Below are 23281 nucleotides of genomic sequence, written 5' to 3' on the forward strand. Positions count from 1 at the left end.
GAATACGAAACGTTTTCTTTCCACCGTGCACCTTTCATTAAGCTTAGGCACTGAATCTGTTTAATCTAGTATTAATTGGCATAACTCTATACACCTCCTTACACATGCCAACCAGTTCCCGTTCGGCAAACAAGAAATATATTCACCTGGAAAACAATAATTATCTCATTCACTGATGTCAATGATTTAAGAGTAGTACATACAATCAATAGAGCAGTACATGCACGTTACAGCAAAAATGTTATTCTAGTAAGGCTTGGAGCCTTGGATATTTTTTATTTCTATCATTTTGTCAGATCTTAGCGATAGTAACAGTGTAGACACATTTACACATTTGATTTCATCAATTGACTTATTTACAGTACAACTTGAATACTGTACAATGAAGGCAAACATGGTGACTTGTTACGATAAAAATGGGGTATATTTGTGAGTGAACCAAAATACTGACGAAAAACTGCAATTTTTCTGCGCAAAAAACATGCACCGATTGCGACATGGCCACATCTACCGCAAGCATCAAATGAGTATTATAAAAAATGAGTTTAGGTGATTGACAGAGCAATGACAGATAAGACATTCACACCCCTGCATGCGGTTAAAGAGGGGCGGATGCAAAACAAAAGTGACGACCCAGAGTCCGTCAGCAAGCAACAGCACCTTCAAATGGTAATCCTTATGTAAGAAAAAAAACAGAAGTGCAAATGAACTATTGAAGAAAAGAGTCCAACCCCCCCCAGCCCCCTAATAATTACACATTTTACTTAACTCCACAGAACAACACTCGTGTCTGTTACGAAATGGATTCAGTCCAATTACAGCATTTCCTCATAGAAGAGCAGATATGCCTGAGCGTTGAGAACCCTCGACTCTGGTACTGTCTGGACCGTTGCATCACTGATATAGAACCACTGGCCTGGGGAGCTGCTGGTAGAACCCTTGGCACCTGGAAAACACACACACACAAGGTTAAACAGTTGAATATAATGTTAACAGTAAATAAGCAAAGCGACTGTTCTTAAACATTTAAACATCCTCATTTCAATGTAATCATGCTACAATGCTGTAACTGTCAACCCATTAGAAATCACAGGACGCCATAATACTGTATATACCAGTCTCACTGTGTCATATTACTGAAAACACAAAATTCAACACACAGCTACTTAACCCCCATGGTATGCTTCAGAAATAGACAAACATGTACCAATACCAAGTTTAAAATGATAAAAAGCACAACATTGTACAGTTTTCTGTACAATGGGCTGACATGATTGACCCCTGTCTGGACCTCACAGACTCGTGACTGCTAAAATATGTCATTGTATGACACGTACGGCTCATATACCAGTAAAGCTTACATTATATGAACAAATCTGTTTCTCCCTCTAAATTGAGTGGGTGTGGCTTACACACCAAAGTTTATGGTAAGAGGTTCAGATTTGATAAGATATTGCTGAACCCAAACCTGTCAAGTTCCTGTGATGTTCAGTTTTCTTCTGGGGAGCACGGACTTTTACATATGCAGTGTAGTGACCGCCACGCATTGACCCGCTATGTTCCACAATCCCATACAGGCTGTAAAGGACACGGTCATCAGTTACCAGGTTCTGTCATCGAGAAATTGAGAACAAAAATAAAATAAAAACTTTAAAAAATTGTGCATTTGTTCTTAATATGGTGGTGAGTGTAAATTACTTTGCATGAAGCTGAACAGAACGGGGCCAGGTCCAACACCAGAGGGAAGTCGACATGGCGGTTCACCTTTCGTAGATTCATCCCTGCCTTAAAAACAGTACAGTAAAAACATTTTACTTTGATACCACAATTTGCAACAATTGTATTAGTAGACAACAAACCTGGTGGAAGCGTTTCAGATGCAATGTGATGACAGGAGGAAGTGAGGAAATGAGCATTTGTTTCCTCGCACTGGTGTAGATCTTTTCCGCCTTTTTATCTACACCACCAATGCAACGACAAAGCAATGTGAGACTCTGAGGTTACAACTCGGGGATGCTCCGATCAATCGGCCACCAATCAAACACCAACCACCTGTGGTCTATACCACTGCAGCCTGTAGAGATCCCTGTGTGCAGTGTGGTGTTGTGCTCTAATGTCTTGGGTACTGCCCCCCATTTCATTGAGAAACTGTTTCTTTATATGTACTGTACAGACTGAACTCGAAAATGAAACCAGGAAAATGCAACTGTGAAGCGTATTCATGAGTCAAATTGCACATTAGGTATGATACATTTTTACGTTGGCAGGTCTGCACTACGACTGAAAATACTCCCTGCCTCTCGTGGCCCCGCGAGGGACCCATCCCACTATTTGAGAAGCACTGGTCTAAAACAAGGTCATTTTATGGTTCCTATTTTTAGAGCCTATAGCAGCGGTGCAGCCAGGAATTCTGGGTCCCATTAAAAAATAAAAATAAATAATAATAAAAAAAATAAAATTAAAAATCATCAATCAAAAAAAAACAAAAAAAAAACATGTTGAGCCCTCCCCATTTTTATTTGTATATTTTAATAATTAGCTATTTTTTTCCTGGGAATTGTCCTAACTTTCCCATGTAGTATATGGTGCCCGACTACTGGCACTCACCATAAATAAACTGAAAAATTACAGTTAATCCATGTAATCGACATTATAATCGATATTGGCAGATCTCACTCATGGATGATATCTACTGAAATCGGCAGCATGAAACCCTGATCAGAGCACCCCTAGTTGCAACATCCCAAACAGCACACACAACTGTATGCCTTTAAAATGCTGTACAAGGATTTGGGCTTACCAGCTGAGCTGCTCTTGCGTATCAGCTTGTGTCGGCGTTCAGTGCAGCTCTCACAAAGCAACCTGTTGTTGCCCATCAGTAGTTCCACGGATGTAAACTGGTGAAGGCAGGACTGAACGGAGCACTCCTTAGAGCTGGGAGTGTAACTGTGGGACAGAGCCTGGAATGCTGTCTGGTGGTACTGACTTTCTGCGGGCTCCTCTGGAGAACATTGCAAAGAGGACGAGCTGTCCCCTGAACCGAGCCCGAGGCTAACTTTTGACAAACTGCTAAGCAGTGGCTCTACAGCGCCACCTTGCCTGGAAGAAGATGATGATGAGGTAGAGAAAGATATTGATGATGGATTGACAATGGGAGTCAAATGAGATTGGACGTGACTGGAGCAGGATGTCCATTCGGTCTCTGAAGCTTCACTGTCAGCATCGTTACTGCTGTCCCGTGCACCGGTGTCTCTCTCACTGCCATCTGAGAGGCTTCCGCAAGCAGCCATCTTGCTAGCAGGGACACAGTGGGCTGATCCTGCAGTCCTCTCCTCCTCAAGCTGATCCAAACTGCAGCTTGCCCCCTTTCCGTCCATCGAGCTGGAGGACCTCCTGCCTTGTGTTTTCTGAAGGAACAACACAAATGTTAGCCATTTTCACACTCACAGGCACTCCTATCTGTAGCTATACTGTAAGATGTCAAGATGCTAGACAAAGGCATGGCAATGAGTGCCAATCACCAACCTGTCTACTGAGATGCCTTGTGTTTCTGTTGGCTGTATTTACGGTGGAAAGAACCTGCTCATTATGTGTCACGTTGGATTCGTGGTCCCGGCTTCCTTTCCCTGGTCTGCTGCTATTGGATGGTTTCGATATCTGAGGACAAAAATGCAACATTGTTTATTCTTATATGCGCAAATACAATTTGTACGTTTCAACTCAATCATTGCCTAAGAAGTAATTTACAGCGATGACTTATATCTTACCCGTTCCTCTATTATAGGTAAAGAAATATCTATGAAGGCTTCCTTTACAGTTGAGATCTGAAAGATAAATTAGTATATAAAAAACACGATTTTTACACAATATATATATATATATATATATATTAAAAAAAGGAATAAAGATTTTATTCTTTTTCATTCATTATTAGGTATTGGTCATCAATCACTCCACAAGCCCAAAACATACCACTACCATAATGGTGATGTTGCTTTTGTAGTTCCACCTCGTATTCATTAGACCAAAACATATATTGCTTCTTTTTTCATCAGTAAAACCTGAGCAACATACGTATATGTACACTGCACATTGTATGTACATAAACTGCAATGATTGCATATATAAACCCTGGATTATCATTCTATTGTGCATCCAAGCATACTTACATGTTCACACTCTTCACACATAATTGTGTTTGTTAGCTCTCCAACAAAGATGCGATCAACAAAGTTCATCCTTACACCTTCCTTCCCATATGCTGTGGGGGGGAGACAGCATTCAATTATTTACAAGCATTATTTTACATCAATAGCAATTGCATATTTGGTGTATTTGTGATATGATGTCATGGTAGTCCCAATTAAAACGATCTGCTACTGGATTTCTACTTTCTTAGAAATCTTGTATTGTATTTCCTTTAGCTGCCACAAGATGGAACTATGGCTCTTAGCTATTAGCATCCCATTTGTGGAGCAGAACAAACCTTTGACTTGACGCCTGGTTTCCTCATCCGCTGTCTTCTCTGTGGGATTGTTGAATGCTCTGAGAATTCCAGCCTTCACTCTCTGAAAAAGTAGTGAAAACATTGTGACTTCAAAAAGACTTTAAAATAAATAAATTACAGCATATTTATCATGACAGAATTTTTTTTACATCAATGTGTTCAAACATTCTCCACAATGACAGGATAGTGAGCACAATTTTATTTTAAAAACATGTTTTTTTAGTTAAAACATACCAAAACCACATATGGATAATATGTTAAACCGTTAAATATAACTGGAAAATAAACATCTCCGATTTGTGTTAAAGCAAACTTATTCAAAAAAAAAAATCAGACCTTTTTTCTATCACCTTTGTTTTTTTCTTTGCCGCAGGCCAATACAAACCGAGCCGTGGGCCGTAAATGGCCTCTGGGCCAAACTTTGGACACCCCTGTCTTACATTCTCTTAATTACATCCATTAAGAAAATATCAGCATCCTCGGGATAGCACTTTGACAGTTACATTTATAAGCATCATTAGTGTAAAATAATTATTGTCCTTGTCTGAACCTGTTAACACGGGGCTCTCAGCACTAAGTGGGCATGTTTGTGTGTGTGTGTGTGTGTGTGTGCGTTTGCGTGTATGTGTCTATGTGACATTTTTTTTAAAGAGGGCTCTCTGATTAAAGGTGACATGGTCAGTGAGTTGTTGGTGAGAGAGCTGTGAAGAGGCACAGCCACATTAAAGCACCAATCAATACATAATTGGCCATGGTCTATGGCTGCATTTGAGACCAGTCACCCCCCCGCATCTACCCCCACAGTCCCAGGACCCACGCACTGGACTGGGTATTTAGGTCAAAAAGCCTCGTTAATCCCAGTCCAGCCAGTTTCACCCCACTCACAGTAGCTGCGGTCACATCAGTGAGCACACTGAGACCAGGCTGAAGCTCTCCTAATTAATTACCGGTAACCCCCCACCCCTCCTCTCCAATGTAACAGCATGCACAGTCCCACACTGGATGGATAGGGAGAGGTGGGGGTGCTGAGGGGATGGGAAGGGTAGCTGGTGCAAGGGTGCAGGGGTGGAAACAAAAATGAAGATGGGGTGAAGAAGGACAGTCCATGCCCTGAGAGAGTAATACCGACCATCTCAGTTAATTGCTGATAATTGACTGGGGCCAAATTAGCATATTTAGATCTCTGATACTAATGGCCAATGAACACAAACACTTAGGGCCTCTAAAAGGACATTTATACCCATCTCGCTCTCATGCTCAGCCACACACACAAGCATGTACTATAATGTTCACCGTATGCCAGTGGACGCCTAAAATGTTGCAAACGCAGCGATTGCAGACTAAAACCCCACATAAATTAATTTATTAGTTTGAAATCTGATTTGTTGAGTGAAACATTTTACTCTGCTCTACAATACTAGAAGAAGCTAATATGGTGATGTGTTTGTGAACACGCCTGGTTGATTAAATTTGTTTGATTACATGAATAATGGAGGCTGTACCTCATCTTATATGCCTCCTTTATTACATTGGAAAATGGCAGTGTGCGTGTTTTAGGAGGGGGTGACGAGTGACCCTCAAGCACAATGGGACAGCCGCAGAGTTCATTCAGCAGCTGCGGGTTTCCCAAGATCACACAATGACGCCGACTATGCCACTTGCAAGTCCACTAAGTGGCACAACTGTCAGTGTTCACAAGTTTGAATGGGAGATGGGGAGCCGAGACTGTGGAGCCCCAGGCTGACCACTAAACACACCCGCCAACTTCTCTTGCTAGGTTTACACAGTCACTGGTGGGGCAACTGGGAACGTGTCAGTCTTCAAATAGGTGGCTGTGGATCTGCTAATTGCATAATTTACATGTGGGGGCATTGCCAAAAAGAAGAGGGTGCCAAACATAGAAATATGTTGTCCTATGTATATAGAAGTTAAATATGCCAGGATATAATTAAATTCAAAACAATATAGAACAAGGGTGTACCTCTGATTCATATAAATGCAATGATATGATTGCATTGCTAAGGTTTTATTTTATCCATGAAACAAATATGTTGTGCAAAAAATGTGCAAAAAAAATATATATGATATTGTTCCTGATCAAAGAAATGAAAGCATATAAATCCCTCACTTTAGTTTCCTCTACTCGTATGGAGTCCAGTAGAGAGTGAAGAAGCTCCTGGCTGTCCTGTTGTTGGTAGCCCTTAAAGCGTGGAGCCCTGTGGGAAGAGGAGGGGGAGTTTCTACATTAAAGAAAAACAATTGTGCAGGACAAAACAAGCATATAACAATGACAAAGCTCACTTTTGAAAATTTACACAAGAGGTAATGTTTTGCAACAGACAAAAAGAGCCAAATGCTAACATGTTCACCCATTGTGATGCTTCTATAAAGAATAAATGTAACTTTATCGCATGGCTGTATGGATAATCTCTGAATAAAATACTGTAAAATACTGCTTGTATCCATTAGCATGCGTGTCAGTCAACCAAATAACAAGAGATGTTATTCAACTGGCCGGCCAATAGCATCTATTTTCAAATCATCTTTCAGCTAGTTGGACATCTTTCCAACCTAAGCATCAACGATAACGTGTTGAGAGGAGAGGCTCTCCTTGGTACCGTCCCCTGGCTGTCAACAATGAACAGATGTGTGGACAGATGTCAGGCCAGATGGGCAGCAAAGGACGGAGCCACTTCGACCTGTTGGGCCGAGCCACATAACCACAGGACAGGTTGGTCTGGTCTAACATCACTACGCAAAGAAGCAAGTCGGACCAACCAAACGGATAAATACCATTGGGCAGGGAGTTAGTTGGGGGAGTGGCTTATCCCAATTAAAACTTTTTTGTAAATTGTTTTTTTTACATCCAACAGTTAATTGGTGAAAAAAAAAATAGATGGCCATCACCTGTCCCCAGGACAGGTCACAGACAGGGGGGTCCAGTGTTGCCTTAAGTCAACCTTCCCCCATCCTTAAATACTGGCACGATATGCGTGCATTAAAACGGGAAAGGTGGGTGGGTGGAGGGGTAAGAATGTTGAAGGGCACATATGTCATTTATTCGCAAGACCTAAAAATTAACAGCGTGCAATGGAATGTACACCTTTTGTTTCATGAACGAGTCTGTCAACCTCGCCAAAGAAACCAAGGAGGATGAAGATAAGTCCGAGAGAGGTAGCAGGAGAAAAAAGAATCGAGAAAATGTAAAAAAAAAAAAAAAAAATGAAAAGCTTGGTTAGAGTTAATGTGAGAGAAGAGGTCTGTAAGCTCATCCCAGCGGAGGGAAGCAGAAGGGCCCTTTAGCGTTGCTCTCAATCTGGCCAATGCAAACAGCTGCGGTGCTAACACAATTAATAGCCGGATGAGTTAGTACCAGACACAAGGCCACACAAGCTCATCCCCCAAACACACACATATGAGTTGCACAATGCATCCAAAAATAAATCAAATAAATTAATCCTGCACTTACTCACATGAAGACAAACAAGACAATGTTTTATAGAATGATCACCCAACTGTGCAACAGTAAATGAAGAGAAAATCATAAAACACAGATGATATTTTAGGTGCCTTTTGTTTGGTGCTCTTCATTTGCATATTGTTTTTTTATGTATGTATTTTTAAGAGTTGGTAGTGTCCAGAATTATTCAACAAGTAAGCTGACTTTATTTTCATTTATTAATGATTAATTGTGAATATTTTAGTTTAGGATTAGTGTTAGTGTTGCCAAGTGTCTGTGAGGCAAAACTGAACTTTTCAAACATTTCAAAAATCTTACTTCAATTACATTGTAATCCACTCATGAGTTTTTGCAGGTTTTCCTATTTGTAACCTAGAAACACTTGTGTATTTCTACAGCAGTCCAAATGGAATAGGCTAGAATGTTATTGCTTTTGACCATGCTCCGGCAAAGCACACAAGCACAATATTTGTACTTTTCTACAATGTCTTTCTCTTGTGCAGACAAACATGTCAACCCTGCTTCATTGTATTTATACTGTATGTGTATGTGTATGTGTGTGTGTGTATGCATGCGAGTACGTGTGACAGCAAGAGATGGAATTCACTGTTGTTCGTGGCTGTTTCTATCTGAGAAGCAAGACTTCTCATGAAGGACTGTCAACAATATTTGAAAGGTGTGGGTATGTTGACATTTACGTGAAGTACACTAATAGAGAAGAAACCATCTCTTTTTCAAATTACAACCAAGTGTAGTGGGTCTTCGCTGTCTGAGGAAGAAGCAGGTGAAGATGAATGTGTCTTAGTGACGTCTAAGAGTACAGGAGCACTTCTACAGTAAATCTAATTATCAACAATAATTCAGTATGATGAAATGTAGTTAATCAAGGTATTTCTCACAGGTGCAATGAGGAAATGTTGATCTTTTCCTCTGTCGCAATATACATGGTTTGAGTACATAATACTCACAAAAGGTGGAAAATCTCAACAGTAGAGAAGAACTTTTGTTCTTTTAATCTCCTAATCTATTTAATCTCTGATCACAGACTATACAGGTAGTGGGGCCGTCAGATGGCTAAATCACACATACTGTATGAGCACACTTAAGTAAAAGCATCATCACAAAGCTGGGCTTATATAGGATAACAGTGGAAAATAAACACACACTGGTCTGAATACAAACCAGAAATCCACCCACAATAGAATACAGGTTGGAATAAAATTGCACTTGATGCATAACAGTAATGGGCACAAAGGCTTAGCATAATATATCTCATTTCAAATGCATGCGAGTGGAATAGATGAGCTCAACATTATATTAGTTCCATCTGATTGCATACAGGTGGTTGCAGTGCTTACTGTCTGAATGCACATTGACTGCATGAGTGCTGCTGGCTGAAACAATACCAGGTGAGGTTGAAGCACGAACACACACACACACACACACACACACACACACACACACACACACACACACACACACACACACACACACACTCGCTCCTGCTCAAAAGCTAGGTACCAGAATAAATGTCAAAGCCACACCAGAGACGTATCTAGTCATCCAATATCAAATGTCCTGGTCACCCACCTGCACAACAGTGCAAGACCAACCTTAAACTGGGTGTATGCACAAAAGGTGTGTCCAACCTGCACTCTCCCATGCTCAAAACAAGAACACGGCCCAGACGACATACCCATGATTGACATATCAAGAGCTACTTTCTGACAATGACTTGCCGTTACAACAGGCTTACTAGGAAATTATCATACATAATATTAGTGTCTTACTTCTGGCAGAGCTGATTAAAGAGGATCTTGGGACTGACTGGACCTTTCCCTGGTTCTTTCATGGATTGGAGGAAGAGAAACATGGCTGCAGTCAGGGGCTCTGGACTGGGCAGCGTTACTAATAACGGCCCCTGCAATTCATAAAGACAGCACAAAATAAAGTTTGGCAGGTATTTTGTACTACAGAGGAAACATAGAAAACTTGCAAACAAGCATGTTAGTTTGTGCATTTTGCAAACATCACTTTCTGTAAAAAGTCAACAGATACTGTATGTAGTGGCCTAGATCGAAAATCACTAGATTGTCAACATACATCAGGTTGTTTATGGTTGTACTGGCAACCCAGCAGCCTGCCCTGCGTTCATTCAGCAGGTTAGATGACAAATAAGAACACATATTTTAAGAACCAGTAAACATTTGACAAATTTACAATTAAAAAAAACAAAGTATCAATCAAGAAGAAGAAAGTTAGCCATACCAGATGGGCGTCAACGAGGGGGCAGATCCTCAATTTGTACCCTTTCTCCTTCACTTCCTGGATGAGGTCAATGAGCATGTGTGTTTGGGACAGATTCTGCAAGACATTTTTAATATTAATTCAGCCATTAACATTTCTGAAATCTCATTGCTGTATACAATACATTTAAAATGTACCAAGTATACAGTGTATGTTATTAACAAGCAGTATCCACTCCTAGCTTAATAAATAATAATTTCAATGTGATCATTTCGAAAACCTTTTTGAAATGTTACACCAATTTCAGTCGGATTAGTTGAACTTGTGGTGCGTTGATTTGATCAAAGAAGCTTTTAAATTTGTATTTAAATGAAGAACGTGTCAGTGAGGAGATATCAGGAAGTGTCGGTGAGGAGATTTCATTGTCCCATCGTGAGAGAGAAGTATCTTTTCTTTTCTTTCAGGAGACTTGTTTTGTCACATCCTGGCAATGAAGACAGTTGCTATGGAAAACGCACAATGTAGCTGGCATTGTGAATGCAGACACAGCTCATCCTCTAACAATTACCTGTTTCCACCCAAAAGATTGCAATTTTCAAGGAGACAATACAAAGCATAGAAGAGAGAGATAAAGAGAGAGAAAGTGAGAGAGTGAACGAGAGAAAATAGCAAGTAAATCATGCTCACTCCAATTTCAATCAGCGAGAAAGGTCCTGGGGTGATTAACAAAATGGTGGAAAAAACAGGTTCATTGTTGAAGAGGCGAGCCAGTTTGCAGTGACCATGACACACAGCCAGAGAGAGACTGGAAGGATCCATGGTTAAACTGGTGATCATGCTCTGCAACTGAAAGCCACTCGTGTGAGCAGGTAAACATGTGAGCATTACATTTGCCACTGTATTGAACACGTTTCAAAATGACATGGTGCGTTTGCATTGTGAGTTGTAAGTACATAGGAGACAACAAGGTCGTTGCCATACAAGGCAACAAATATACAAAAAAAACAACAACAAATATCATTTTCACCACTTGGTAAACAAATACAAACAAAATGATGACCTGGGAAAAAACAAAAACAAAACATCTCCACCAACTGTTATGATGCCAATGCTCTGTCTCTGTCAGGGTCGCAAAACACGTTTGACAATAATGTCCCCTTGGTAACGAAGTACTGAACTTTTCAGACTCATCGGTGGATGAAAATTTTGGGTAGTAATGTAGCAATATATGAAATATATTTACCAGTGTTGTGTTTCTTTGAACATATCACAATAGATGTCAGCTGAGAATCTTTTTAATTGTTTAAATGCCATAACTAATAAAAAGTGTTTGTCATGCCTTTTTCCTGATTGTTTTTGTTACAATTAACTGAACACAAAATGCAGTTTTGTGAATAGTTTTGTGAATTAGGAGGAAAGTTGAACTTTTTGGAGGGTGTGTGTCCCATTACATCTGGCGTAAAAGTAACACTGCATTTCAGAAAAATACCATCAGTAAAATAAGGTGGTGGTAGTGTGATTGTCTGAGGCTGTTCTGCTGCTTCAGAACCTGGAAGACTTGTTGTGAACTTGGGTTCTGCAGCAAGACAATAATCTTAAACACACCAGCAAGTCCACTTGTGAATGGCTGAAGAAAAACAAAATGAAGACATTGAAGTGGCCTCGTCAAAGTTCTGACCCGAATCCTATTGAGATGCTATGGCCATGACCTTAAAAGGCCGCTTCATGCTGGAAAATCCTTTGATGTGGCTGAATTATAATTCTGTAACGCTGACCAAAATTCCTCCACAAAGCTGTAAGAGACTCACTGCAAGTTATCGCAAATGCTTGATTGCAGTTGTTGCTGCAATGGGTGGCCCAATCAGTTATTAGGTTTAGAATGCAATCACTTTTTCCACACAGTGCCATGTAGGTTTGGATCTTTTTCCCCTCCCTTATTAATATTTTTTGCGTTCAATTGTGTCATCATTGACTATTAGTTAAATTTGCTTGATAATCTGAAAATAATCTGAAACATTTAAGTGTGACACACATGCAAAAAAAAAACAGAAAGGGGTTAACTTTTTTTTTCAGGCCACTGTGTAAGTTTCCGACTTTGTAAAAAGGTGTTTATGATTTTTGTTGTTTGCATATTTACTGCATGAATAGTGCACGGACATGCATTTGTTCAACTCTAGCAACTGAAAAATATAAATAAATACAAATATATAGAAATACAATTTAGAAATCTACAAACCTGCATAACAGCATTGAAGAAGCATGTGTTGCCAAGGTTACTGATGCCTTTAACAGGAACCAATGCATTGCTGTTGACGGAATTCTTTCCCCTTGGAGGGTCACTGTAATTTGAGGCTTCCTCTTTTGGTTTGATGATCTTGGGTCCTGATGCTAGAACAGAAGAACACAAATAGCAAGACATGACTCAAGAGCCTGGCGCTAAGTTGGCTAAGTTGGCATGTGAGACATGAACATGTCTGTCTTTTCGGCGCTCGGTATCCACCGTTCCATCTGTGAATGACGATGAAACGAGCGGCCCGTGTTTGCCAGATAAATATATATTTTTCAAGTTAGCTGCTACAATAACAATATCACTGTAGCTTGGTTTATATCCGAGTCAGTTACTGTCGTACACTTGCCGTTTTTTGTGAGGGTATTTCCCATGACGTCCGTTTTTAGCTATCTCATATTAACTCGTTTTCTTGCACTAGAATGCACAGAAAATGGGAAGAAATGTGTTCATGTTTCACATAAGGATAAGGCCAAAATTGAAAAAAAAAAGTGCAGTTCTCCTTTAACAGGACCACTTCCGCTGCTTAGTGGCTTTATTGAAAAAGCCATCAAACATTGTTAATAGGCCTACTGTTGTCTGTGACCCAGCAAATCTGTTCTGTTCAAGGCCATGGCCGTTACACAGCCAATAAAATATAAAAGATGTGCTTTTCAATTGTGGCCTGCCAATTCACATTTTATACCGAAACTTTACTCTGTCTGCTGCCTGCTCTTCCATTCATATCAAATTAATGCAAGTGCAACAATGTGGCTTCAAATTAAGTGGAAAGTGTTAAATGCTGATGACAAATAAGGAGTCGTTGAAGGTCCAATCCCGTGGTTCTGGGATTATGGAGGTTCAGCTTGTTGAGATTGCAGGCTGTTGCATTCCACTCAGTGGTGATAAATACATCTGGCCCCCCTGTGCTGGCAACATCTGGGGTTTACAGCTCCTCTACGAAGCCATAAGGGAGCTCCCATATGTCAAGACACACAATGTGGCGGTAGGAAAATCCTGCTCATAAAAAGTGTATTGCAATACTGGGGTTGAAATTGAAAAGATGTGGGACATGCCAGCTAGCTCGAGTTGTGGCCTATGAGAGAACAAGAACTAAACAAACCTGATGCAACTTGAGTGATAGAGTTCTAACAGGCACTAGCTAAGAGATAGGAAAGGGACGAAGAAACTAAATGGGTGAAATGGGGATGCCTATGGACACACACTGCATCTGGGACCGTCACCCAAGGTAAACAATGTTCAGGGAGCCATCTGGTTGAGACTGGAGAGAGGGGGGCAGTAGAGGGCAGTTGTGGAGGGGGGGCAGTGGGTGGAGGGAAGGGTTGCAATGAGCACAAACATATGGAAAAGCAGATTTTTCCTCTCCCTGCAGCAGTCAACGATGGCAAATGTCAGCATGCGCCATGTCCACGCTTGACTGTGCCGCACTAAGCACCACCACCTGGCCCTTCTTGCTCAGCCACCGAGTGTGGGCAGCAGTAACAGCGTGGAGCCTTTCCCCAGGGTGGAGAAAAGCATCGCGGTGTTCAGAGTCATCCACATGCACGCATATACACCAACACCTCCTGAACTCCCTGCTCTTTTCACACAAGACATAAACAAATAAATATAAGACTGCCATTACTTTACACAAATATGTATTGGAATGAAAAACACACAAGACTTCACCAAAGAGGAACAGAATGACCGCAAAGCACCCATTATTTCTGGAATATGCTAATTTATTACTGTATTCAATGAATAGAAAGGTAAATGGTTGATATTTATGTATTTAGAGCTACAAGTGAACTGAATATGTCAATCAGCTTTAGTCGCTGCCTGAAGGATGATCACAAGCCTCAAACTCACCACACCCTGCCCAGTCAATCCAAAGCTTTTTAAAGCGCCACCCCGGGTGAGACATTTTTTGAGGCATGTTTTGCAGGCTACAAAACTTATATCACTCTCACGAAGAGTCCCGCACATGGCAGACATACTTGTTCTCAATGCTGCAGCCGGGAGGAGCTGATTGGCGTTTTATAGCAAGTATCAGCCGATATCAATACCGTGCTTTTTCACCAATATCGGCCGATCGATCTGAGCACCCCTGAAATATATATATCAATAAATACACTGTATGCCAGTATATAGTATCTGTTATTGTAAATGTATGATCAAGCCCAAGAGCCCATAAAAAAAATCATATTTATACAACAGTTGTTTGGCCACTCGGGTTCAATATTTGCTTACACTGTGGAAGACCAAAGTCAGCTCCCTTCATGCAGAGCAAGCAGTCATGAGGAAGGACGAGCAACACCAAATTTCTTATTAATTCACTAATTTGTTGTGACTGCTGGGCATAAAAAGCTTGCTTCCTTGCCATCTGAGGCCAGGCGAGCCCAGTGACATTTTACTTACAGACACATACACATGCCAATATATTAAGGGCACCTTGGTAAACTGAACTGCATACTACGTGACTCCATTTTCATAAAATCTTACAGAAAAATTGTTTTGGTTGAATTTTGAAGGGCTGTATTTGAGATTTGATTTTTAATTGTGATTTTATTAATAGTAATCATACACATGAAACAAAGACACAAGCACACACACACTGGCCTAGTTCTATGTGCAGTGGTGAGAATTAAGGCAGAATCACCCTTGATTACATCCACAAAAGCACCACCAGGGAATGGTATTACAGTATTTTACTGGCCACTGACTTGACTTGACACATTAGTGTGTTAGTGTTCTTCTTCTGCCTGAGATTTGGACCCATGTTATCCGTCAGAATGTTAATGCTAAGTCCAAGCAAGAGCGAGCCAAAATGGAAGTATAAATGAGATAGACTCGCCAAAAAGCAGACACTAAAGTTACAATAGAATATTTTTCATCACATTTCTTTATTTGCATATATTGGCATGGACATCATCCTTTGGTCCATGCCAAAATTTATTGCAAATTGCAGGCATGTTGTCAAAACAACAAACTGTCCTGTACGGCATAATTCTGCCAAATCAAATACCCAAACAAAGCACCTACGTGTCGCTGACTCACTGTCTGCATTTTTTGAAAGAGACTGCCAAATAACCTGCCATGGGCCCAAATAAAGTTGAGAGTTCCAGCGCGTTGGGAAGATGCCAGGATGCCAGGATGTACGGGAAGTCCACATTAAAAGGGATCATTCAAGTTGCATTTTTCTGTCATTTATAATTATTTCAGATTACTGTCTGCAAGTTCCTAAGTTTTTGTATGTTTCAGTTTTAGTCTAAGCTTTTGGAACAAATTAAAACACAGATACAGAGGTACCACTGGATTCTAATACCATTAAAGAGAATAATTAAATATTCTAATACAGATGCATAGCTATTGAGGATTTGTCAAATCATCAGCCAACATTCTAGACTTAATGAATTCATGCAGTATATCAATTAAATACAATTTCATTATATGGGTGAAAAAGACTGGAGAAAAGAAGATACAATTCCACTTGAGGTGTGAGAAGATTTTGATTCAGAAACCAAAACAAAAACATTTTACTCGACCAATTACAGAGTACTATTAATTCAGTAAAACAATATGAAATTAAATGATTCTGATCAGAAATGTCTATTCAGGATGTTTTAATTAGCTTCACAAAGACTCCCCAGCTGCACTGTTAAAGAGAAACTAGCTCCTGAGGTCAATCCTCTTTTTACCAGGACTCTGGTACTTGAGCCAAAGACCTTGATGGTGAGAGAGCATAGTTAATCGACTTTCAGTCTTCCATGGGCTGTTGTACCATATTATTGTGGATTGTGAAAAATCCTTGCTAGGACTCTTTTGTCATTGGGGTGCATAGGAGAAGCACAACAGCAGCTTTCTTTAAAAACCTGGCCTTCACACCAAAATTCAATTTTACAAGCTCTTCAACAACAACAATAGTCTATTTTGCCCATTAATGGCTGCCTATTTCTATAGGCATTTGCCCAACCAGTGCAGGACACTTGTGCGGCAGGAAAGGTGACTGGTAATTTGTAAAGTCAAAAGAGGAAGCATATTCCCACTCGGTAAGTTGTCCACACATATTGGAGTCCGGGTTAGAAGAAATCCACCGAATGACTACTCCACCAGCTTTAACACTGCAATACAACATATGCCAAACAATATATAATTCTTCTGTCCTTAATTTATTGCAAAGCCTAACTACAGTGTTTACGCTACATGATCATGGTGCAGCACCACAACAAAATAATACTTGAAAACAATGTTAATCCTTATGCATTACATAAGTATTATGGGTGATTGTGTTGACATTCAATTTGACAGTGTTTGTTTATATGCGCAACTGAAGACTGCTACAATGCTAACTCTCTTCTCTTGCGTCACAGAGGTCTTCATTTGCTCATGCCAACACGGAAACACATACATTATTTTTAAGTCGAAAATGAGATCCCCATTAGTTGTGCTCTTAAAATAATAAAATAAAATAAACAACAATTAGTCAACTATAGACAAACTAACCAATCAGATCCGACTATCGAAGACGGCGCTAGAGATGAGGTTTGTTCAAAGAGATGAAAATGTGACCCTTTGCCAAGAATGATATCTAATTTCACTTGTAGAGTGTTGCTCATTTCTTGTTCTTTTTTGGGTCCTGTTTGTTCCGGAAAAATGTGCGGGCCCGAGTGAGACTGAATGATGCAAACTACATACACCTTTTAATAACAGAATCTGCTATCCCTCAGGTATGTTATGTACTTGGCAACTCCATTTACAGTGAAGAAAATAAGTATTTGAACACCCTGCTATTTTGCTATTTCTCCCACTTAGAAATCATGGAGGGGTCTGAAATTTTCATCGTAGGTGCATGTCCACTGTGAGAGAGATAAACTAAAAAGAAAAATCCAGAAATCACAATGCATGATTTTTTAACAATTTATTTGTGTGATACAGCTGCAAATAAGTATTTGAACACCTGTGTATCATCTAGAATTCTGACCCTGAAAGACCTGTTAGTCTGCCCATTAGAAGTCCACCTGCACTCCATGTATCATCCTGAATCAGATGCACCTGTTTGAGGTCGTTAGCTGCATAAAGACACCTGTCCACCCCATACAATCAGTAAGACTTTAACTTGTAACATGGCGAAGACCAAAGAGCTGTCCAAAGACACCAGAGACAAAATTGTACACCTCCACAAGGCTGGAAAGGGCTACGGAGCAATTACCAAGCAGCTTGGTGAAAAAAGGTCCACTGTTGGAGCTATCATTAGAAAATGGAAGAAGCTAAACATGACGGTCAATCTCAATCGGAGTGGAGCCCCATGCAAGATATCACCTCGTGGGGTCTCAATGATTCTAAGAAAGGTGAGGAATCAGCCCAGAACTACACGACAGGACTTGGTCAATGACCTGAAAAGAGCTGGGACCACCGTTTCCAAGGTTACTGTAGGTAATACACTAAGACGTCATGATGTGAAATCATGCATGGCACGAAAGGTTCCCCTGCTTAAACCAGCACATGTCAAGGCCCGTCTTAAGTTTGCATATGACCATTTGGATGATACAGAGGAGTCATGGGAGAAAGTTTTATGGTCAGATGAGACCAAAATAGAACTTTTTGGTCATAATTCCAATAAGCGTGTTTGGAGGAAGAAGAATGAAGAGTACAATCCGAAGAACACCATCCCTACTGTGAAGCATGGGGGTGGTAGCATCATGCTTTGGGGGTGTTTTTCTGCACATGGGACAGGACGAGTGCACTGCATTAAAGAGAGGATGACTGGGGCCGTGTATTGTGAGATTTTGGGGAACAACCTCCTTCCCTCTGTCAGAGCATTGAAGATGGGTCGTGGCTGGGTCTTCCAACACGACAACGACCCGAAGCACACAGCCAGGAAAACCAAGGAGTGGCTCCGTAAGAAGCATATCAAGGTTCTAGCATGGCCCAGCCAGTCTCCAGACCTGAACCCAATCGAAAATCTTTGGAGGGAGCTCAAACTCCGTGTTTCTCAGCGACAGCCCAGAAACCTGACTGATCTAGAGAAGATCTGTGTGGAGGAGTGGGCCAAGATCCCTCCTGCAGTGTGTGCAAACCTGGTGAAAAACTACAGGAAACGTTTGACCTCTGTAATAGCAAACAAAGGCTACTGTACCAAATATTAACATTCATTTTCTCAGGTGTTCAAATACTTATTAGCAGCTGTATCACACAAATAAATTGTTAAAAAATCATGCATTGTGATTTCTGGATTTTTCTTTTTAGTTTATCTCTCTCACAGTGGACATGCACCTACGATGAAAATTTCAGACCCCTCCATGATTTCTAAGTGGGAGAAATAGCAAAATAGCAGGGTGTTCAAATACTTATTTTCTTCACTGTAATTTACTCTTCTTTCAGAGCTTACACCTTCTCAGTGGAAAAAAAAAAACATTGTATCCTGTTTTCTTGTGAAAATGTAAAATCACTGTGTAGTAGGAGGCAAATATGTGATATAGTTTCACAATAAAAATAGTGTTCAGTTGAAAATAATGTTCTTCTGAACATTATCTGTTTACAAGTCTACAGAGAGTTAGCGTTGTCCAGCTGTGGAGAGTGATCCAGTTTCTTTGAGTCGCTCAGGACCGTGGCCCCCACTGGAGCTGCACACAGGCCCAAATGTGGAAATATAGAAACAAGGGACAGGAACAGATAGAGACGGAAAGACAATGGATATAGGAGTGGAGGCCTAACTCCACACAGCTGCTCTTGTTCTTCAGGGAACCCAGGCGGGAGGCATCACTCAAGCGCCTAATTCCTCTAATGTGTGCAGTCATGTGACGCACGGGGCCAGGGTGGGAGACTTACAGCATCAATCCTGTAACTCTTTTTGAGAGACTAACTGAGGACCAGCCCTAATGTGCATGGCTGGCTGGCCTACGGACACTGGCAACTGGACACCGGGCTGCCGAAACCACTGACACTGCAAAGGGAGGAGGGGCCATGGCGCTCATCATCTACGGTACCTAAGAAGCCTTTTATCATGGATGTTAAAAACAACAACCTACAACTACATTGTGTCTGACATTTGGAGTGATAAAAACAGTTCAGTGAAACTGTAAAGAGATTTTCTTCCTCACACAGTGAGGAAGAAGATGGAGGTTAAAAACAGTAACTTAATTGACACTTCACAGATATGATAATATGAGGTCCATCAGTTGATGTTATTCAGAATATTAGAGACAAGTTTCTTCACTACTTTGTCTAATTTAAATTAATCAACCCAATTGGGACTATTGGTCCAGATTTATGGGTGATTTAAACCAGTCACCCAAAGTATGATCTCAAAAAATGTAAATATTATACAAGTATATTGCATTTACAGGCAAGTACTGACATGTCAATGTCCACGTCAGATTGTATAATGCCTAAACAGCCAGACACAGTTAATTAATGAATTAACAGATATTTCTCTTAGAGATTAATATCTATTTATCCATCTAGTAGCAGTTATTGGTGTGAAACTTTGACATCTGTCTTTTTAAAAAAGCACAGTGAGACACATCTGATATAAGCAAAGGCAGAATGTCACACCTCCTTTAACCATAACATTCCACTGCTGTAAAGCCTCTCTCAAATGAATGCAGGATATCTTAAGACTGATCGGGTGGTCTGAAGACAGGACCACGAGTCACATTTTGCTATCAAAAATGTCTAAAACATCTCAATTGTTTTTCATCGGTAAGTAGAATGGCTATTGTAACCAAAGTAGCCTGATGATGCCAACACTACTGATAACTTCATCCACCAGGGGGAGCAGGTATGCTACAGTGCAGCATTGCATGAAGGTAAATCTATGACTACAAATATACACAAGTACCTTTGTATGTCAATAATTTGGTTTGAAAAATGCAAAGCAAAATGAACATGGAAAGTCATGTTTCCAATACAATTATATACTGTACCATGTACCATGTACAGTTGTCGTCTATATATACATTCAACAAAAATGAGCACTTATCCTTGCTTAAATTGCTTGCAGCAAAAGTGTTTGTAATTAGGTGAAAGGCTTAAGAGACAAACACCTTACCAGATGTTGCCTTGACAGAGTGCTTCTGTAGAAAATCCAGAGTCTGCGCCAGGGCTTTTTTGTTACAGTGAGTGGAGAGCTCTTCATTACATTCAAAACACCTGGTACAAAGGAAGTAGAAAATACATAAAAACCGTCAGAGAGTGAAAACAAATAATATTGTTCATACTTAGAATACAATTCTCCAAATTAGTCAAGAGCAGTACAATTGAGGCCGCAGGGTGGTATAGTGGTTGGCATGTTGGCCACACAGTCAGGAGCTCCACTACATCTGGGTTCAAATCTCCATTTGGGCACATATGTGTGGAGTTTGCATGAGTTTTCTCCGGATACTCCAGTTTGCTCCAACATTCCAAAATCGTGCATGTTAACTGGAGACTCTAAATTGGTATGAATGTGAGAGTGAATGATTGCTTGTCAATAGTGCAAAGTCAGCCAGGGTAGGCTCCAGCATACCATAGTGCCATAGGTGTTACCACAGTGAGGACAAGCAGCATAGAAAATGCATGGCTGGACAGTACATATATAGGTATTTACTGGCTAAAAAACAACACAAAAAATACTGTCTATATCAGAATTTGAAAGGTTTCTTACCAGGCCCTCCATGTGCTCAAGCTTATGGTGATGCAGTGTGGCTCAGGGTGGAATGCTTTGTGGTGCTGGACAGCGTGTTCAATCCCTGAGTGGTTACAGCCCTGTAAAATATAGGGCGTGACATGGCAATGCTTAGTTAATCTCTTATTCAATGCACAAGTTAAAATCTGCAACCCTCTGGTGTCCATGCCAATTCCTTACAGACTGAGCTACTAAACAAAACTGCTAATGTGTTTTTTTAAAGTGTGTGTTAAACAATCAACACTCCCACAGTTCTGTTGACTCATTTAGGAATGTGGAAAACGTTTTTTTCAACCCTTGTTCTGATATTTTATCATTAGTTATGTTTCTAGATACAGTATTGCCATCTCATGGAGATAAATATGTTCCTGAATGGTGCATCTTGGCTGTGCTGCTGAGGTCCCCAGTGTGAATCTGAAATAATTCTTACTTGGAAACCACACTTGAGGCAGACTAAGATGTCTTGAGAGGCTCCGGGCTCACTGTTGATCATCGTCCTTTCCTTCAGACACTCAGAACACACTAACCACAAGCTGGATAACATTGCTTTCTTCACAGAGCTCAAATCCACTGCCTTTGTCACATGCTGGCAAGTCAACCCTGGTTAAGAAAAAGACACAATATTCCAATCAATTTTGTAAAGCAGTTTGAAACTAGCATTGAAACTAGCATACTTTATGTATATGACGTGTGGTGCCAAACCAGGAAGAAGGGAATTGGATGCTACTATTAAGCAATCATATACAGCAATCATGTTGTCTACCTCTGTGACTTACCACTGACTTCATCCGATGATTCTTCATCTCGAGGTTTTCTTGGTTTATTTGTCCGCTTAGTCATGTTGGCGGCTGTCAAGGACAGGGGGTCCTTAAGACGCATTTGGAGCTTTGGAGGTTAAGGCATTGGCATTAGCACACACAACAACCACAGTGTTCCAAACTCTTCTTTGCACAAGGCCTGTCAGTTTTTACTTGCTTTTAATCCCAGGTATTTTCTTTGTCGTGTGCAAATCTTAAAAAGTGTCTTCTTTTATTATTACTTGACACTTGCTTGAGTTATTCATCCAATATGGCCATTTTCTCCTCAAACAAGGCAAACAAGCAGGCGTAACATGTCTATGTGTAGCATCCACATATATAAGCACTTATGTTTGATTATACATTTACCAGTGAAAATATATGTACTGGGCATGTATAATTTTGACTAATATGTAATATGCAAAATTATAATGCTTAAGATTTAATGGACACAAAGCTTTGTTAAGAATAATATCCATTGTGCATTGTTGTAAATGGTTACACTAACCTTAAACATTATCAAGTTGTGCTCCGGTAAAAGAAGCACGTCAAAGGCAAGGATCTCGGATGAGAATCGAAAATATACTCCAGTTAATTTGAAATTATCATTTTGTACAATCACTTACACTCTGTAGCTTCAATCACGTGATCTCTGTAAGGGTCTAATTGAAGTCATTGGAGTCATTCGTGAGATTAAAGGCCTCAATTAACCACATTTAAATCAGAAGAAATAACACAATAACACAAGATCCATCTAAAAGATATGCAGAGCGACATCATACTTATGGGATTCTGGGGAATAGTAAAAGTAAATCAAAACAAACTCACCTCTTTCCTATAGATGTCTGACACCAGTGATGCTAACTCTGTCTGGCTAGCAAACAGGCTAGCCACCGACTTGTAATACTAACTGTACAGTTAATAAGCTTGTTTAACATGTGTACGCCTGGCAATAAAGTCATTGAGACGTAAAGACGAGAACATGACATGACATTTAGATGAAATGTTCAACTAAACTTTATAAATGTTGTCTGGCCTCGGAGCATCAATTAGCACACCAAGTAAACATGTGACGCATTCGGAAGCAATATGGCAAGCAAGGGTGTTGCATTCAGGTTCCACGGGAAACTGGAAAGTACACGTTGATCGTCGTATGGTGTAATGCCTAAAGGGCAGTTGAATATTAAATAAAGTAATACTACGCGATTAATAACCGAATATGCGTAATTCGTGCAAACACAAATATAATTCGCACTGTTTCGACATCCGTCTATGCAAGTGTACCCAAGATGACTTTTGTCCTTTGACAGACCCGTACTTCGCGCATGCGCTGTGCGCT

The 23281-nt window shown here is 40.4% G+C and overlaps 1 protein-coding gene across 3 annotated transcripts; it reads right to left on the bottom strand.

The window, feature by feature from the left end:
• Positions 1-606: 606 nt before the first annotated feature.
• On the bottom strand, positions 607-23046 carry usp45 (ubiquitin specific peptidase 45). Of its 3 annotated transcripts, none has more exons than XR_013627423.1 (18): positions 22771-23046; positions 21922-22030; positions 21576-21745; positions 21125-21225; positions 20531-20631; positions 12451-12602; positions 10236-10331; positions 9758-9888; positions 6636-6723; positions 4487-4568; positions 4170-4261; positions 3768-3824; positions 3526-3657; positions 2801-3407; positions 1860-1957; positions 1699-1785; positions 1469-1578; positions 607-946 (listed from the first exon to the last, which is right to left on the bottom strand). XR_013627423.1 is itself a non-coding variant. In XM_058053733.2 (18 exons), the coding sequence occupies exons 2-18, from the start codon at positions 22022-22024 to the stop codon at positions 816-818; spliced, it is 2370 nt and encodes a 789-aa protein (XP_057909716.2). In that variant the 5' UTR covers positions 22025-22030; positions 22771-23045; the 3' UTR covers positions 607-815. The 3 variants fall into 3 exon arrangements, 1 of the variants encoding a protein (XP_057909716.2); XM_058053733.2 differs by having other exon boundaries at positions 1469-1610; positions 22771-23045; XR_013627424.1 differs by lacking the exon at positions 607-946 and having other exon boundaries at positions 1540-1610; positions 1699-1781.
• Between the last annotated feature and the right edge of the window lie 235 nt (positions 23047-23281).

Source organism: Doryrhamphus excisus, linkage group LG5 (assembly GCF_037039965.1).
Source record: "Doryrhamphus excisus strain RoL-2023G ecotype Guam linkage group LG5, RoL_Dexc_Guam_v1.1, whole genome shotgun sequence".
Taxonomy (NCBI): Eukaryota; Metazoa; Chordata; class Actinopteri; order Syngnathiformes; family Syngnathidae; genus Doryrhamphus; species Doryrhamphus excisus.